At 41.6% G+C, this 19,937-nt stretch overlaps 1 protein-coding gene across 1 annotated transcript in view; it reads right to left on the bottom strand.

Moving 5' to 3' along the window:
• Window positions 1-980: 980 nt before the first annotated feature.
• The window catches only part of TTC21A (tetratricopeptide repeat domain 21A), a 38,600-nt gene continuing 19,643 nt past the window's right edge, over window positions 981-19,937 (bottom strand). The window contains exons 16-29 of the mRNA XM_018553482.1: window positions 19,368-19,440; window positions 18,272-18,382; window positions 16,490-16,628; window positions 15,145-15,248; window positions 13,689-13,877; window positions 11,591-11,701; window positions 10,079-10,160; window positions 9,641-9,791; window positions 8,932-9,093; window positions 7,442-7,637; window positions 4,709-4,933; window positions 2,572-2,692; window positions 1,204-1,271; window positions 981-1,125 (exon numbers count right to left, since the gene is read on the bottom strand). Coding sequence (XP_018408984.1) covers window positions 1,048-1,125; window positions 1,204-1,271; window positions 2,572-2,692; window positions 4,709-4,933; window positions 7,442-7,637; window positions 8,932-9,093; window positions 9,641-9,791; window positions 10,079-10,160; window positions 11,591-11,701; window positions 13,689-13,877; window positions 15,145-15,248; window positions 16,490-16,628; window positions 18,272-18,382; window positions 19,368-19,440 — 1,810 coding nt within the window. The 3' untranslated portion in view covers window positions 981-1,047. The remainder of the gene's footprint in view (window positions 1,126-1,203; window positions 1,272-2,571; window positions 2,693-4,708; window positions 4,934-7,441; window positions 7,638-8,931; window positions 9,094-9,640; window positions 9,792-10,078; window positions 10,161-11,590; window positions 11,702-13,688; window positions 13,878-15,144; window positions 15,249-16,489; window positions 16,629-18,271; window positions 18,383-19,367; window positions 19,441-19,937) is intronic.

The raw sequence follows: 19,937 nt of genomic DNA, 5'->3' as shown, positions 1-19,937 counted from the left end.
TTCAGTATGCCTAACTTTATGTATTTCCTCCATCTCTCTCTGGGACAGGACCCCAGCAGGCTACAGGCTCTTACCATTATACCTGCACCTCTCCCAATGTGGATGTCACCCATCACTCCATATGTAGGCTTTTCCCTGGGGGGGGTGACTTCTAGATCTGGTCAATTCCACTCCAGGTTCTCTGAGACTGGCTGCTTTTCTTGTGATCTTTGACCATCTATGCTCCCTCAACCTCTCTGTAGCCAAAGTCAATCCCCTCCCCTTCTTAAGTATCCACATTACCACTAGGTGTTATTATATGGTATGTAACAAGGCAAACAAGTCCACGCAGAAAAGGGTTTCCTGATAAACTTTAACCGTCTATGTTATAACATTTCTTTTTTCCTGTAATCCGCAATTATTTTGTCTTCATGGTTCACCCATTGCAAATGGGGCAATGACAAGAGCCCACTCACTTTAAGAGGACCTGAACTCCGGAAGCTGTGTCATAAAAAAGGCAGACAGAGGGCAAAGGACAAGTCACCAGTATTGTCTGTGGTTTCCCTGCAGCTGATCTTTCCCTACTACTGAGTTACCATGCCTTGTTCTGCACTAAAGTGTGATATCACCAAATCTCCTGAGGCCAGTAGTCAGAGGCAGCAGTGCCTTAGATCTCACACTGCAGATATACAGCTATGAGACACAGGACTGCATAGGCATACCACAGTGGTCTGATGCTCTCATCATCACTAAAAGATCTTAGTGGAAAATATTAGTCTGCGAGAGTGTGTATATCTATATGTACTGTGTGTGTGTAAATGTATATATATAATGTATAATTTATTTCTCTTTTTTTACCACAAATAATCAATGATATCAACGCCCATATGTAAAACAAAATTTTATTTAACATACTCAGATTCAGGGTATAAATGATGCAAACAGATCATAAGTCATATTAACATTCACAGCAATACATCTTACTTTAAAAAATGTGGACACATTAATAAAAGAGAATAAGAAAAGCCTGGCAGCAGAACAAATAGAAATATACATCATAATTATATATCACGGCTTCAGACAGCTTTGAGCCTTTTCCAGGATTTCCTTTCTTATTTTGGGATATGTGGGGTGATCTTTAAGAACCTGGAATAAAGAAAACCTTAACATTACACACTGTACATGCCTCAGATTTTTTCCAGAATGTTTATAATGCACACTTACCTTATGACAAATATCTATGGCGTCCACATACTTCTTGTCCTTTAAATAGTTAAAAGCAAGCCTAAAACCTGAAAACATGATGAGCAGCGTCAATGTATATCTTAGAAATGTATTGATTTTCAATGGAAACTAAACCCAAGATACAAAACTGTCTGACATTGCAGGTTTGATATTATCCCCTTTATGTAAGTTAAATGGATACTTGTCATGCTGGCTCAGGGTCAGGGCTTACCTTCTCACCTGGCTGTAACTGGCTGTAACTGTATCTGGCAACCATTGCGTCCCATTCACACCTGCTGTGAAGGTTTGTTGTTTTTGCTGCATTTGTCGCGTCAGCATAGGGCAGCCCATTTATTTCAACGAGCTGTTTTTACTGCTGTCTGTATCCTCATTAGGAAGATTTAATCTCACTTCCTGTCCTTGGGGCAACAGGAAGTGAGAGAAAATCTACCCCCAAGAAGGGAAATTCACACCTATAAGAGTGATCATGGCGAAAAAGATGTCTCCACTGAAGCTTTATTACCAATCTTTGTTTCCAGTTTTCAAAATCCAATTGTCACAGGGACATAAAGTGAGGTGAAATCTTCTGAACAGGGGCACACACAGCAAAACAAACGTTACAGGGGCTTAACCCTTCCCTATGCTATCAAAAACTAAAAGATTATTTTTTTCCTGTAGTTACACTAAAAGGAGAACTATGGGGTCAGTGTTTTTCCCCATAGTTCTCCTTAGGGTAACGGGAGGACACAAACTAGCGTCCTCCCGTTACCCTAAGCTCAGTATACCGCGAGCTACAGCTCGCGGTATACTGAGACGCCGCAGCCGGAGCGGATCACGACGTAGATGACGGGATCCGCCCAGCTGCGTGAGTGACAGCTGGCTCTGCCTATCTAGAGGGAGAGCCAGCTGTACCCACCCCCTCCCCCGTCCGTTCCGCCAGTCAGCGCTGGCAGATCGGACCGGGGAGAGGGGAATCCAGCCCCTCCCCCTGTCACGGCAGAGAGCCGTGACAGGATCGAGAGGTGAGCGAACCTGGTATGTGTTCGCTCACCTCCCGATCTACTGAGCCGACCTGTGACAGTCTCATTGTCACAGGTCCGCTAGAACTATGAGTGAGTGGAAATCACTCATGTCATAGTTCTGCTTTAACATGTTCCTGTTCCAACTTACATACACATTCAACTGAAGAACAAACCTACAGTCCCTATCTTGAAATAACATTAGTAGACATGTGTTGCGAATGAAATATAGAGGTACTGGACGTTTCACACCCCGGGTTGTAATGTCCCTATCTTGTTCGTAACCCAGGGACTGCCTGTATTTTCATTTGGATAACTCTAGAGTAATTCTTCACAGAGAAAGACTCACCTACAGCTGGACTGGACTGGCTGCTGTAATTCCAGGAAAGTTTATAATTAACTGCAGCATCTTTATATGACTGTTCCTTCTCCATGATAAAACCCAGGTATTCATATGCTTTGCAGCAAGACTATATAGAAGAAATACAAGCATATTTATGTTATTTTGAAGTAAAATGCAAATTAAATTAAACTAGTACAAATACATATGGCACAATCACGAAGGGGTCTATTTATAAAGAGCCATTCACCCTGCGAATCTCTTTGAATGTTCATTTGGTACAAATAAAGGCAAAAACAAACTTTCTTAGTATATTTTCTTTTCAGATTAAATGGAATGTGATGTAATACTGCAATGTCATGTGATGCAATACTACAATATGGCCACTAGATGGAGCTGAGGAGCATAGAAAGTAATTATTTATTGTCTATGCTCCTAAGCTCCATCTAGTGGCCATAAGGTATTATTACATTACATTTGACCTGAAAATAAAAATATTTCCTATGCTCTACAGCTCCATCTAGTGACCATAATGTAGTACTATATGACATTACAATCAACCTAAGCAGAAAATATACTAAGAACATTAATTTTTCCCTTTATTTGCACAGAACGAACGTTCACAGAGATCTGCAGGGCAAACGCCTCTGCAAATTGCTTATATATAGAACCCCAAGTACTTAACAGTATTTACAGCCTTAAAAAAACACTACAAATGCCTTTTGACATGACTGCTCAGGGCCCCTGTTCTCCCAGCAGCTCAGAGGGTGGGGTCGGAGACTGCAGAAGATGCTAGGGGGGCTATGACAACATCACAGGTCCCAAGAGCTCTTTCTCTCTTCATGGAGACCTCAGATGCCGTGAATCACTTAGTTCGTGGGAAACAGCAAGTAAGCTCACCTTGCAGTATAATAATGTGCTTTTTACAGAAAATGCATTTTCCTGCAGTAAAGTAAAGCAAGGTGCGTTGTGGTGCCATTTTGAATAAACAGCCCGCATACTACAAACCTGTTGCGTGTGTTAGTGCAATGCAATAGTGTTAATGGGCCATTATTTTTCTTGTACCCACGGCTGCAAGTTTTCACTAGAGAATAGAGAACTGAGGGAGGGGGCAAATATGATTTTGCCATCTGCACATTTATGAGTTCCAAATCTGAAATAGTGTTCATATTATAGGGATGGTCAGCTACCAAGTACCATACTCAGTACAAGTACTGATACTTTCCCAGCTCCAGGACTAGACTAGAGAAACATTCAAAAGTTAGGAGGCGGCTGTCATTTTTAAGGAGCATTCGGATCTCCGGGGATTTGTACATCTCTGTTTTAATGTATGATTTGTTTTTTTATTAATATAAAAGGGATGCACCGATGCCATTTTTTCCAGTACGAGTATTGATACTTGTCCAAGTACTCACAGACACAAGTACTGATACATTCTTGTTTATTGTCATGTGACAGTTTTTCTAAAACAATACAGACTAATGATTTCAGGACAGTGGTGGAGCCCTAGAGCCAAGTCCCAGGCAACCCTGGTAGTTCTCGTGAAAATGCCAAGTATCGGCACTGGTATCGGCACTGGTATCTGAACATCTCTAGTTCATATTAATAAAAAGCAAATACATTTGAAATAATGACATGACCTGCTGTTTTCCCATCCTGGATCATGTGATGACTGCAGAGTTTGCTGTGTTCTACTGAACCAGACCTGGCCTAATAGGTTTGTAAGGTAACAATACTGCTGAAGAACAGGTAGGTACCTTTTATTAGTATTTAAACTGATCCCTCTGTCCCTATGGAATACCTTGGATACTAAGCCTATGCTGTACATGGGATCTAGACTCCTGCCCAAATTGATGATAAACCCCGTCACTGTGCCTGCTAACCCCCCGAACCATGATTCAGCAGTGAAATGTCAGAGCTTCTACTGGCTACTAATGTTTTGGCATTTGACAACTGAATGATGTAATCCAGGCCATCTGGAATGCATTGCTTAACTTACAAGCTAGAAAAAGGGGGAAACACTCTGTAAGCTGCATAGTTGGTGAAAAGGTCTATTTAATACGAGACTGGAAGTACTCATTGTATCATGGAATCCATCAAAGCTACATCAGAATGACACTGGCATCATTTTCATGAAACAACAAACCTTATTATAGTTTAGGCAGCGCTTTAGCAGTTCTGTAGCGATGTCGTATTTTCCTGATTTGATATATATGTCCGCAAGCAGCAACCAGCTCTTCTCAAGATCTTCAGCGTCTTCCATTGTCCAGCGAGCTTTGGCCAATAGCTTTAGCTGGTTTCTTGCTCTGGGTATTTGCTTTAGAATCATGTATGCTTGGGCCATTGCCAGAAGGACGGAAACATTCTCCTTCTACAAGTACAAGAAATGTCATATACATTCCAAATGCAGCTATATGAGGAGCGCATGAGACAGAAACAAAAAGGCAATAAAACAGCACAAGATCTGAAATGAAATTGCGCCTATAGATTCAGAATTACACAAGTTTACCAGACTTAGGCAACCCAATGAACTGCTTCAACTGTATGTAAAGACAATTGATTTTTGTTTTGTACACAGTAGGAAAAAGTTAGACCCTCTGTTAAAGTGACACTAAACTCAAGAGTTAAATCTTAAAAATACATTCAAGTACATTACTTAGTAACAAAAATGTATCTTATTTGTGTATCACTCGGCTGTAGATCATCAAATCATCTCTGAATTGGTGCTGACACTGTCCTTCCTTCTGGAGGGGGGCAACTTTTGTTCCCCATGGTCCCTGTGTGTGTTGTAAAGTAGCTCCAAGCTCACTCCTGTGATAGGCTACAATCTCAATACAAATGATTAAATTAAACATGAGCCTAGAGCATGGAGTCGGCTTCCTGACCAATCAGGAAGCAGGACGGTGTGTAATAACTCGCTGCCTGGCTTCCTGATTGGTCAGGAAGCTGGGTGGCGAGTCATTACATGCTGTCCGGCTTCCTGATTGGCCAGAAAGTCAGCTCCATGCCTCCTCGTCACCTGGTAAGGAGGGAGCATGGAGCCGGCTTGCTAGACAATCAGGAAGCCGGGCGACGTGTAATGACTCCGTGCCCGGGTTCCTGATTGTTTGGCAAGCTGGCTAATCAGGAAGCCGGGCGGCAAGTCATTACCCATCCTCCGGCTTCCTGATTAGCCGGGAAGCCAACTCCTTGATTAGCCGGGAAGCCAGCTCCATGCTTCCTCCTCAACTGGTGACTAGGAAGCATGGAGACGGCTTCCCGGCTAATCAGGAAGCAGGAAGGCGAGTCATTACACGCTGCCCGGCTTCCTTAATGGGACTTCTGGCATTGGTATTCGGTATCAGCGAGTACTGATAAAAAAAATATGAAATTTAAATATGAAAATATAAATGAGTTGCTCTTTGAACCTCTCACATTTATAAAGTGTGTAAACAATGAATATTTCTGAATGGTAGGTACACACAAGTATCTATGAAACCTGACAAATAGTTTTGGTGCACCTGGTGAGACCCCCTAATGCTGGCCACTGTCCCCATAGCATCATCTTCTGCCCTGACATAGAGCAAAGCCTGGCCTCCAACATCTAACCATCCAGGGCCAGAACCTCTGAAGGCTGGCAGACAGTACAGACAGAGAAACTGATATTACACCATTACTGGCATGTTGATCATAAGTTCCTTCACATGATCTGCATCAAGGTGCTTTCTAAACTGGTGTGATACTACCTTTGGCCACTAGATGGAGGGATGTACAAATGAGTAGGAAGAGTTCATACACATAGATGCAGTTTGATCTCATACTAGTTTGAAGAGCATTACACTCAGCATTAGCATCAGGTCTTTATGAACGTTGCTTTACACAAGCTTTGATCAGGATTGTAGGAAGTATCAAGCAGAGTTAAAGCCTAAGTTGGCCACACACGTAATGATTTCTCTTGTTCGGCCCAGCAGATTGAATGAGAGAAATCATTTGATTCCCCTATACTCGCTAAACAGTGTGGATGAACAAATCTCCCTCCCGGCTACTGTATTCTGACAGCTGGCATCCACAGCTGTCAGATAGCCAAACAGTGAGTGCAGTTGATTAGCTTTAGTCAATGTTTGTCTGACTTTCTCTGCTTGGTGCATTTGAAGTTTGTAAAGCCGGGTGGTGTCGGCAGGAAAATCTGGCATGTGTATGGCCAGCTTTATTAAATCTTGTTCAAAGCTATAGTAAGCACTCACATTAAGATCTGTACTCAATAAATATGTTACATTTTTGGTGGCTATACACAGGGCAGCCATCAGAAATTTTGGGGCCCCTTACACGGCTTTAGGCTGGGCCCCCCCCCCACCGATGGACGCCAGGCTTAGTGACGCGCTGGACGCAGGGCTTAGCGACGCGCTGGACGCAGGACCCACCTGAGAGTGACCCACCATATATGCATCTCAGACTGTCTATGGTGGGCTCTGAAGGGGTCTCAGGTGGGCTGGTCAGGACTGCATCCCTCCCCTCCCTTCTTTCCTTCCTAGCTCCTTTTACCTGCACACATGGCCTCGTCTGCCGCCGGACCGGCCAGAAGTGATGTCACGTCACTAACGTGAGGTCACTTCCAGCCAGTCTGACATCAGACGAGCAGCTTCGCTGATGGGGCCCCAGCTTGTCTCAGAGCCGCTGGAGCGGCAATGCTGGGGCCCTGCGCTGCTAGGCCAGGCCTCCTCACCCTTCACCGTCGGCCATGTAAGGGACCCGGGTGGGCCCCCCCAGGCTGCCCGGGCCCCTTACATGAGTATCGGCCGTACCCCCCTGATGGCTGCTCTGGCTATACAGTACATACAACAATATACAGACTGTAGAGATCCCATATGACAAGGTGAACTTAGGATGGGGTGTCCATTACCTCCCTGGTTGCCATTTCAGTAAACGTAGTAAGTGCTGCTTCCACATTGGTCTTGTCTTTAGTGGCCATTAAGCAGTAGCACTGCAGCATTGTCAGCCGGATCTGTCCCAGCACAGTGTGGGGGTGAAACTCCTTCAGCAATTTTTCAGCCGTCCGAATACCCAGCTTCTCGGAATCCCTCCTTTCTCCCGACAGGCTGAAAGACAGAGGAACATTTACTATACAGGGTTCCATCTCCATCTCTCCTGTGTGGGCATCATAGAATGTCACTCTTTCTATCACTGTGCCCTGTACCCCTAATGCACTTTTCATGGTATACAAGTAACACATTTGTGCCTGTTTCTTGCATTGCTAGAGACACGTAAGAAAGAGAAGGGAGGCTACAGGGACAACAAATCAGACAGTGTGAAGCATTATGGATAACATGGAAGAGACACCTAATCAAAGGTTGCCCTGCTAATTACAGCCCTTAATACAGCACAATTATCCAATATATGTGATTTCCTATGGCAGACCTTTTTGCACCAGGGTTCCCCCAAGGTTGCTAGTGAATACTTGAGCACTGACCATCAATGTTAGCGGATGCTTTTCCACTGATCCCTAATATAAGGGTGCACTTCTCCCATTGAACCCCAATCTAAAAAGGCATTTCCCCCCTGACCTCCAATGTAAGAGGTCCCTTCTCCCACTAACCCCCGATGTAAGGAGGGCCTTCTCCCAATGACCATAAGTAAGGGGTCCCTCCTCCACTGACAACCAATGTAAAAAGGCTCTTCTCCCACTGACCACCAATGTAAGGGGACCCTTCTCCCACCGACCATCAATGTAGGGGGCCCTATTCCACCTGACCACAAATGTAAGATTGCCCTTTTCTTTCTGACCACCAATGCAAGGCGCCCCTCTCCCGGTGGCCCCCAATATAACGGAACACTACAATTTTCACTGTCTGTGTAATGACAACGGCACTGTTGTAGTAGCATCTATTAGAAGTAACTTACGGATCCCCAGAGGATGTCACTACCAGATATTCAGGTAACATGCTCCTATGTCAAGGTTTTCCAAATGTAGACAAACATTCTGAAACTAAGCTTAAAACACCTTTGGTGCTTGTTTTAAAAGTGGCTTCTCTGCAAAGAACACCTACATGCCCAGTCACTACTGCATTAAAATACTACACTGGGTTCCCCATCAAACACATGTATGGGAGTGTCAGATGCCTGGCACCCCGTCCCCCTCTTCTAACCCCAATGTCACTGTTGCGTTTGGCAGAAGGAACCACAGAGGAGAGTTGTAACAGACATCTGACACTCCTGCAAGTGGATTTTCAGTCAGTGTAGTACTTGAAGACACCAGAGATCTGCGGCGTGGGTGGTGGGAGCTCTAAACCTTTTCTTTAAAGCCTTTTTTTAATATTTTGAAAATTATCAATGGAGTCGTTATAAAGCTGTACATGACATGTCTACTGGCTAGATGACATGAAATGCACTTACCTGTTATTTTCATCTAGGCTGTCAAAAACCTCTCCGCCTATGATCTCATTGTCTGGATTCAGACATACCTGGATCATGTTTGTAACAGACTTCTCACCCCAGTCGCTGTCTTTACGAGCCTTGTTAAAATATTTCAGGGCCTCATTTGGCTCCCCTAGATGCCTGAAATTAAAAATTCATCGAAAAAGTAGTTTTTTATACTGGCAACACCTGCTTCATATTCACATAGACAGCGGAAAACTGGCATTTCAAGTTTTTTGGCTATTTTAAGGATTTGCTATGCAGTTAACACATTCATACTATATTGATAGTTTCTGACTGTCAATATATGATTCTTTGTCCAAAAAAGCTTCTTAACAATAAAACGGACACCTTCAAGGTACGGAACTGACCAAAGATTGAATTCCCTGTAAAGTAAACGAAAGAACATTGTAGGGATGCCATATTCCATTAACAGGCAGCCTGTAATATGGCCTGAAGGGTAAACTTTTAGCAGAAAAGGAAGAAGGGAATAAGAATTCTGGAAAATTGTGTATACAAACTGAAACCTGTTCTAACGTAGCAAGCAAAAGAAATCTACAATTTTGGCAGCGAACCTACAGCCAACATTAAACTACAAACTGACTTGTGTATGACTGTGTATGCATTTTGATGTTATAACTTTGAGGTTTGATTCAGATTATACCGGATAATGCAGATGTCTCTTTACCAGCAATGAAGACCTTTACAGTAATTATAGCCAGGTTCTATTGTGGTCCTTGAAGATGCAGCCAACGCCAGATCAAAGAACTTCGGAGCATCATCTAGCTTTCCACTTCTTCTTAGTAAGTTGATCAGTTTACTCAAGACTGTAAAGTTATCTAGAATGCACACAGGATAGCACAGAACACACATTATTAGATATTACACATGTGGGTTCTACCGTCAGAGAGCCAGGGGAAATGGTTTGTGGGGGCTTCTGTAGGGGTTTGTGGTTCGTTAGACAATTTGAAGGAGTCCTGATTGGATACTGGAAGTATAGGTGGGTGGAATACGTGCTTATTTTTATAGCACAAGTCATGCTCAGATACTGGAAAGGTTGTCATGGTGGTACACAGATAAGAAAGTTGGGGAAACGCTGTATTATACCAATAAAAGAAATTCAGACCTGGTGTTTTTTCCAGAACCTGGTGAAAGTGCTCTATAGCTTTGTCATAATGCTGTTTTCGGAACATGATGTCTGCCATCATCTAATAGATAAAGACAGAAGATAAGTTTAATTCTAGGGCTAACAATTAGGATGATATTATCTGCATTTCAAACATATACGCATTACTGACATACAAACATATGGGGTTGATTTCCAAAGGTTAGTAAAGTGATTGTCCAAAGTGAATGATAGTAAATAAGGTGAACCTGTGTTCACTTTAAAGACCCAATCGATTTGACAATCGATTTGATTACTTCAAAGATTAGAAAGTCGAGCGAAATGTTCCAAAATCAATTACGTTTATTCCAAATTCTAACTGTGTATACCCTAGTTTACTTTCCTCGGGTGTGTCAGCTTCAGCTGACCTACACAGAACTGATCCATTCTTGGGTAGGTAGAGTGTTGATGATAAGAAAACAGGGTTGAAGGTTCTCTCCTGAGTTTATACGCAATATGAGTAACACTGTTCATATATCCTTCTATGTGTAAGTACATACAGGTTAGCGTTCCCGGCGTTACAGTTAGTCAAAAGTAGCCGGATTCTGTGCTATGACCTATTGCAATGATCAGACAAAGAGCCAGTTGTGTATGGATTCTGTACAGGTCACAGAGACCACTTTCGCCTAATGGAAGTACTCACTATTGCACATAGAGATCTTCCAACTTGTAAAAAATCTCTGTGTGATGGTACTTTTCCTCACTGTAAAACACTTGTTAAGTATGTCTGTGCTGCTTAAAATTTGTTGGCAAAATACATGAGGGCACTACTGGGCTCAAGGATGGACACATCTCAGCATCCATTATTCTTGGTGGGATGCTGTTCATCTATGGCTACCCTAAATTCTAATGTCAACTGCTCCAATAGTGTTCTTGAATATCCTTTGTATTTCAACAGTATCTGGTATCAGATACCATCATCCATTTCTTGATTTCCATTTATGTGGATCTTAGATCTGCTCATGAATGTGGCCAATGAGATACTGGCCACAGTAGTAACAATGCACAAATATGTTATTATGATTGATATTTATTATTTATGTTGACCAAGACATATTGTAGATCAAGATTCTACAGATTTCTGAATATATGCGTCACTCCTTATGTCAAATGCTTGTCTGTAATGGAATGTAATTATCAGTCTGGTCTACCACAGGTCTAATGAATGTGGACCAACCTAATGCTTCTGTTTTTAATCCTTTCTTCTTTGTGTTGTGTTTATTTAATTTTGATTTGCGTTAACTTTGGATTGTTGTACATTAAAAAAATAAAATAAGACCTACTCCAAAAATAAGACCTAGTGTGTTTTCTTGAGCCAAAAAAATATATATAAGAAAGTGTCTTATTTTCAGGAAAACACAGTATATACACATACACACACACACACACACACACACACACACACACACACACATACACACACACACTTATTTGCAGAACACAGAACATGAAAGACAAGCCAGCACCCTTTACCATGGTAGCTTCATCTTTATATCTTGGGTCCTGAAGTAGGATATTGCACTGCATTTCACAAGAATCCAAGTCATCCATTATGAGGAACAGACGTGACAAGTGTAGCATTACCTGTTCAATGGAATGAAATGTGATCAGCTACTTTCTGAAAGACTTCCAAATACTTTTATTAAACATGGACATTCACCTAAGAACCAGTAAATGATTGGCCAGCCTGCTACTACCCACTTCTTGAGTTTCCTGACTGCTTTTCTATAGGGTCAAGCCAAAGTCTAGTGGTGTCCACACACGTATTGATATGATCATACAATCGACCAGTGTGATTAAACTGGTCAAATTGAATAAAAATCATAAACCAAAGACCGTCCATTTGATCAATTTAGTGAGCTCTCAATTGATTTCGACCCTGCCAAGTCTATCGGCTGTAGTGGAATTTTGACATTTGCTTGTGATCAATCAGACAAATATCTGCGCGAGTGTCAGAGAATCAATAGACTGATTAAATGGTCATTTCTAAACAGATTGTTCATATTTATAACGGATAGGTTGTATATTTTAAGGTACTTTCAGTTTAAACAAAGTGCAGAATAAAACTGTATGTGTTGCTTTGTTTTAGATAATTTAATCGATGGTGAATCATGTGTTTACAATCGTTTGTACCTAAATTGATTACAAATCTCTACATATATGGCCACCTTTAAATCACCCCAGGTTTATTCATCTTGAAATATAAAGTATCTGGTATAATAAGGAGGTTAAATGGGTCTGATTCTGCAACTAGTGATGACAAAAATAACTGCATTGCCCTATGCCCTAACATAGCTAATAAGATCAGATGTGTTCTGATACAACGCTATTATAAATGTGACAGAGAAGGACTGCTTCCATAAGAACCTCCTCACACAAGTGTTTTTAATTCAAATCACTTTAACACTACAGGGGGCAGTGATGGATATACACGATGGATATTATGTGGGCTTGGAATGCATAATATCCATCAGTGTCCCCTGTCCTGCCACAGTGCACATCTCCCTATCTGCCTGCCTACCTTTCTCTGATTCCAGCAGACTGAACTATCTGGACTGGAGAGTACAGTAGATACAGCGGCGGATTGATATCTGCTGTACTCTCCAGTGCAGGCCGGAACTATAACTTAATTGTCGGGAGCCGCGGCTCCTGATATTAATGCGCCGGCCGAAAGTGAGGAAATAGTCCTCTCTCCCCGGGCCATACCACTTTATCGGAGAACCCGGGGGAGGCCGGGAGAGAGGATGACAGTTTGACATGAGGTTCCACAGGCTGAACCACAAATTCCCGCCCTCTATGCAGTCTCAGGCCGGTCTATTCAGGCATGACGCCGCGACCCACTGCAGAGGGTGTCGCGACCCACGAGTTGAGAACCACTGCTCTAGAGGTTTCACTTCATATCTGTGTTTCCTGTGTGTCCAGAAGAGTTCAACTTAGTTGTTTCCATCTAAAGTCATTACAGGCTAGGGAGAGAAAGACAGACACTCAGAGGGATAACTAGACAAGAAATCTGCTGTGCAAAGCAAAATATTACAGTCCACAGTAGCAGCTACATCCTTACAAAATATCTTTTGGCGCCTGCCGACGGGCTTTTGTCCACTTCAAGGGGGTTTTGCATTCTCATAAAAATCTATGGCAATACAAAACTTGCTTAAAGTCGTATTAAACTCTCAAACTTCTTTTTAATAATGATCAACTGCAAGTCAAATGCACCTGTCAATTAATTCAGAATGATCTCAGGAGCGTCTTAAACTGAGGTCAACATGATGTCCTTGACACAAGCCCAGAGACCGCCAACACAGGCCTTTACTTCTGTTAATGAAATGTTACAAATGCTGTACATCCATAGCTCTTTTATACAAGTCAGCTTGTTTTTTTTAATTTTTTTCTGGTCCTTTATAGCGGAAATCTAACCAAATTTTTAATATTGTAGGGGGGTGCAGTTTAAAGTCCCTCTTATACCTCTTCTGAGTCTATGCAGTTATATACGCCGCAGCTTCCCTACTGCAAGAATTTGGAGGACAGAAAGAGATATATACGATTCTCTGGGTGGATAATGTGAATTACTTACTTTATTGTCTGTGTCGTGGTATGAAATTGCGTCTTTGAAATATTTTAGTGCATTTGTGTAATCCTTCTCCCTTAAGTAATGTTCAGCAAGTTGTACACAGATATTAGAAGCCGTTTGTAACTGTGTTGTGACCATATCTGGCTGTTCAAAAGGGACTCGCTTTAATATCCTCATTTGAATATCCAGTGCCTGAAATGAAATCCAGTAATACGACTGTTATGTAGCTCAAGTTTGTACAGTATATCATAAGTGGCCTGTTAAAAAGTTCCACAGAGTCAGTCATATAAGGGCTCATTCAGAGAAATCAATAAGCTCATCAAAGTTATGTGGAGCAACGCCTAATGAACAGGGCCGCCATAGACAAAGAGTACAGGTTCACACTATACTGCACTTTGGAGAGCACAGATGAACACCTCTATGCAGTATTGCCCTGCCACTAGAACAGCACCAACCTGTACTGCATATGTATGTCAGATCTGCACACCATAAAAGTTAATGGGGCTGTTTTGTACACATTTTAGAGCTTGTGTCTGCAACACATATGTGAACATGACAGCATTTATTCTGGATTCTGGCAGTGTAATATTGCAGCTTGTGTTAACTGTGTTTTAATTAAGTTGTCCTTTAGGTGTTCCCCTGCCCCTCTGACTGTGAGATACTTACCTAAATACTTACCTCCAGCCTTGTTTACAAATCCTTCACTGTGCAGCTACTGTAGAAGGAAGTCCCAATTGTGTCCAGCTCCTACTGTATGTACGCACAGCTCCATTTATTCTTTTGGGTGAAGCCATGTTCCTCTGGATGGCTGGGAGCTGCCATGAGTAGGATCTGGATGGAGCGGGGCTCAGCGCACATTCACACCTGAGCGACAACGTCTCCGTGCGTAGAAAGGCCCATTTTGTGTAGCGCGTGTTTTGCATGTTTTTACACAAGTAAGACACGTGTACATACAGTCCCGCGATTTTGCAAGCGAGCAGATCGTGACACATAGATGTGAATTGACAAATGCGTGTTTTATGTGCGTACAAATGTGGAAAGACACATTTTTGCGCGTTTCTATTGTCTAAGTCTAAAGGACCAAGCAGCGCAGAATCTGCCAAAAACAAGCACACGTACTTTCTTCAAGTGTCATGTGTTGTGCTACAAGCAACAAAACAATGTTCAGATGTGAACATGGCCAAAAAAATGAATGTTTTTTTTGGGGAGGCTCGAGCAGAAAAAGCTCTATAAAACGCAGGGTGTGAATGAGGGCTAAAGGAAAGTGTTTTGGTAGGTGGCTCTCAGCTATGGGGCTGGGGGAACATTTCAATGACAATTTCACTAAAAGTGAAGTTTTCCTTTAAGTTATTGGTTATAATACATTCAAAACTACATGGAATGCCAAAAGATTATGATGTAATAGCTTTAAATACATCATTTTTCTGTATAGACTTCAGAACACTGGTGGCTATCTTACCTTGTTTAAAGTGTCAACCAAGTCTTCTGTTTTATAGTTTTTATATGTACGGCCAAGTAAAATGAGAAACTTCACATCATTACACATTGAAGGCAAATCAGAAACTGAAAGAAAACAGAAACAGTGTGTTAGCATTTCTGCTGCTGACAGTGGACTATTACTCTACTTACGCTATCTATTCATAACTAAATATGTCCTCGTAGGTTTAGCACACTTTACTGGTTTAAAGCTTGGCTCCTGGCAAATATAAAAATACCACTTAACGTAGTTGTAGGGGGACTAAGAGAAAACTGTAAGTGCAGATGCACCTATAACTAAGGGGGTTATTCACGAAGGAGTTAAAGGATCCAGCCATAGCTTCGGCTGATCCTTTGGCTCTCATCGGTCGATGGAGCCCTTCGGTTCAGTCCAACCAAAGGGCTGCTGTACGGGCTATATGCTATAGCCCGTACAGCAGCCGAAGGCGGCTGAGCGGCTTCAGCCGTACGAGGCTGAAGTGAATAGCCGAACAGCATCTTGAGCAAACAAAATCCTGAGCAGCTGTGCATGGGAACCAATCAGCTTCTCTCTTTCATTTTCAAATCTAACTGACCAAACTGAAGAGAGAAGCTGATTGGTTACCATGCACAACTACTCCAGATTTTGTCTGCTCCAGTTCTGTTAAATTCCCCACTTTATTTTTGCATAGAGGGGGGTAAAGAAGAACATCTAACTGATAATTCAACAGGAGGTAAAGATATTTTTGCCAATTATTATTATTATTATGGATTTATATAGCGCCAACAATTTGCTTTGCTTTTATTGTTGTCAGGGAGGAAACTCTCCCTGCTTCTTGTCCCAGTGACACAACCAGAAGCAAGGGGAAATCTCTGAATGCAAATACAGACAGCAATTACTTGACAGAGATAATGACCTTTTCCTGATGATTACAGAATATGGAGTCAACGTCTGACTTTGCTGTTCATTTGGTTGGAATCACAAAAGGCACAATGTACTGGCTCCATGTTTTGTATAATTTGTGGAAAAAAATGAAGGATGGGGAGCTGGATGTGTGCAAGTGCTGTTAATAAAGATGACCGCAAGACCAGCCCAACTAACCAAACACCTTGTCTTTCACTTACCAGTGTCTCATAGTTCCCAACCCAAGCAGGACAAATGGGATATGCCACACAATAGAGTCAATAATAATTAATATTGGGAACTCGACAGACTATTTGGTATAATTAACAATAATTCATGTTTATATACTGGATATGTATGTATTTCCCCAAAAATCAAATGTGTTCACAAACTATAGTAAAAATATTTTGTTCTACTAAATCCCATCATGTAAAGGTGAACATACCAGGCTCGTGATTTAAAGCATGTCTCAGAAGATGTTCTGCTTTGTTATAGTTCTTCAGTTTAAGAAAAAGGTCAGCAAGATCACAGCACAGAAACTCCTCTGCACTCATCTTCAGAGCTGCTTCATAGTAATTTACTGCCTAGAAATAAGATAAAGGTGAGATGACTATCACACTCAATGAAAATGTCACAGGAGAATGGAGAACTGCGGGATGGAGGTAGAGGTCCACACCCTCATAATATCAGACCGTACTGAAGGTGGAATGGAGGTATATCTTGCACTTCAACAATATGTTTTCTAATGTACAAACCTACATACACTATGAATTTAAAGGACTGTAGACTAAAGGAAAAAAATCTTGTATAGTGTAAACCAGGAAATCACCCACTCCACACACAACCATACAAAGCACAGGGTACATACGGTAACATAGCTTGCAGTGAGTAAGGCTGGGTTCACACCTAGGCGTACCGAATATGCGCGTTTGCCGCGCGTTTCGTGCCGTGCGTTTTTACAGAGATTCGCGGTAAAAAAAAAACGTGCGTTTCCGAGGGCTATACGCCCCAAGGAAGCTCCTGTACTTCTTTAGGTGTAGGGCGTTTTGCAGCGCGTTCCTACACGCTGTAAAATGCCCAGGTGGTAACCATGCCCATAGGCAATCATTGGTTTTCACATGTTAAGCGTTTTACAGCGCGTAGGAACGCGCTGTAAAACGCCCAGGTGTGAACCAGGCCTAAGAGTCTGTACATAGAACCCCCTGAATACACTGAAATTCCACATATAAAAACATATAAAAGTTTCTAAAAAATAGCAACATTTATTCCTCATAAATATGGCCATTGTTATGGCAGGTTACAAAGCCCAATATTAATATACAGAGGGATACAGAAAGATGTTATCTCTACGGGGACAGTCACTATATTACTGAGGAACTTCGCAAAGCTGCAGCTACATCAGTTCTGTTTGAGTTAACCTGCTGTTGTAAGAATGGGGCAAAAACAGATGTACTTAGTGTATTTTCCCTTCTGGTCGAATGTTCTTCAATAGGTTCAATCATACAGATCACAGTGAATCTGGAATGTACCGCATTTACTACAGTGTATAACAGGATCCCCATGTCCCTGTCAGGGATTTTATATTTTATCATTGTGCCAGCTATCCTTTATAACCCTTTAAATTGCTAATAGCCACTGCACAAAAGGTAGTAGGGGCTACACAAGCCTAACGTCACTCAATAAGATGAGAACTTGGATGATGCAAAGTTTCAAGGCAATTGATTGAGGTTTAGATACATTATGGTACATTAAGCTCTTTTTACATTAAGCTAAATGTTTTAGGATTGCAATAAAACAGTTTAATGAGAATAACTTTTGGTATGTTTTATCAAATGACCCAAAATCTTCAGAATATGTTGGCGTAGATAGCATCTTGTAATGCGTAACGTTTGGTGGACATTGGTGAACATTTAGGTTGTTTTTTGTACATTAAGCCACATTAAGCTCCCAAAAAACAAGATTAATGTCACTCATTTGCCTTGTGGGTAACCAAAATCCATGAAACATCCAGGATAGGTTTGAGAAGCTGAGAACTTGGGTTGCGCACAGTTTCAAGGCAATTGATTGAGGTTTAGGTACATTATGGTACATTAAGCTACATTAAGCCATTCTCACATTAAATGTTTTAGGATGTCCCTCAAACTTTGCTTGTAAAGCCTATTAACATCCTGATGTTCAGAATGTGCAGATGGCATAAAAATAAAGAATCAATGAAATCCACTACAACCTTTTTATACTGATGGGTTTTCATTAGAGACAGTCCAACCCTGCTTGCCAGTGTTGCATCCTTTGGCTTCTTTCTTTGTGCTTGATCATAGACCTCTAAGGCTTTCTCTGGCTGATACAAGAAACACACAATCATCACATCTAGAAGACTATAAATAGAAAAAGTATTCAGCTTACATCATAAATCATCTTTCTTTCTTTTTTAAGGTGATCATATGCAAGACATTTCCACTAATTTTCGGTGTGACTACCAGGACATGGACAACAAGAAAAGCACTTATGTTCTGTAGAGTTGGGTGTGCAGTCTGGGCCCCCACTGGGAAGATATCCTTCACTTCCTTTGTAATCGCATAGCCATAAGAGGGGAAATCTCCCCATCATAGGGATACAGATAACAACAGAAGTCTGACAGAGGTCTAAAATGCCCCCCACTCTATCCAAAAAGTTAAAAAAGAGGTTTTGACTGGAGTTTAAGTATTTCAAAGCGTAATTTATTTCACAGGTAACACAGACTCAAACTAGGCGATTTATTTGATCTGCTCAGCCAATATGCTTTCTTAGACTAACCTGGCCAAATGTTTCTTTGTTATGAAGGTGGAAATATGTTGGGTCTGGATATTCCAGTTGTGCTGATCACACTATGCAGATATTTGAAGTGAAGCTCAAATCAGTCACATTTGCAGAACACACAATAATGTCAAAAATTGCTTCATAATATGATAAAAACCTCACCATTGTAATTCCAAAGCAAACAATTATACATGCAGTCTAAATACTGTAGATAGAGAGATAAATAGATAGATAGATAGGATAGATAGATAGATAGATAGATAGATAGATAGATAGATAGATAGATATTTAATCTGATGCATTATTTGTAATGCTGTAAGGCCAGTCTTACGATTGACAAACCCCTACTACACTGTACAGCCAGAACATTGACACCGTCATCATCTCTCTTTGCAGCTGCTGTCATCGTCCTGCTCATTGGTCAACAAATCAGCATGATTACACCCCTATTCCCATTGCTGGAAAACACGCTAAACTGGTAACATTGGGCAGTGCAATACAGCCCTGGAGGATAGGGCAGAAGATACCTCCTGAATGTTCATGTAGGCATCTCCCAGAAGAAGACTTGTCTGTGGGCCAGGCAGTTTCTCGCTCAGCTCTCTGTTGGAAGGAAATTAACAATTTGTTTATACAACAGTTAGCAAAAATGATCTATAAGTGGAAAGGGTGTTGCCCTTAGCAACAATCAGATGTCATTTTTGTAGTGCAAGTCAGAAAACAAAAATCTCACTGTGGGCGACACTTTCCTTTCAGACCATGTAGGTGGGGCTTTAAATGTTTACAGGAAGTCAGATTCACCACAATTTCGGACAAATTAAAACCCATGTTTAATAAAGAATTCTTAAATACAGTAACCCATAGCAACAAACCAGAATTATTTTTAGAGCAACACTCCAGGTATAAATTATTGTGCATACTTACATTGCTCCTGCTTGGCCCAATCTAAGTATGCATATCGGCCACTCGGGATCCTGTAAAGCACTGTAATAGCCGGAGCTACTGCAGTGCTGGCCGCAATCTTCCGAGTCCTGTGATGGTGCTGAGTTTTGCAGCTTCCCCTCTGCTCTAAACGACACAGGGGAAAGTTGCTCACTCGG

This window comes from Nanorana parkeri, unplaced genomic scaffold, assembly GCF_000935625.1.
Source record: "Nanorana parkeri isolate BGI_ZX_2015 unplaced genomic scaffold, ASM93562v1 scaffold121, whole genome shotgun sequence".
Lineage (NCBI taxonomy): Eukaryota > Metazoa > Chordata > Amphibia > Anura > Dicroglossidae > Nanorana > Nanorana parkeri.
Note: the sequence above shows the minus strand (reverse complement) of the source record. Positions and strands in the feature narration are given on the sequence as shown.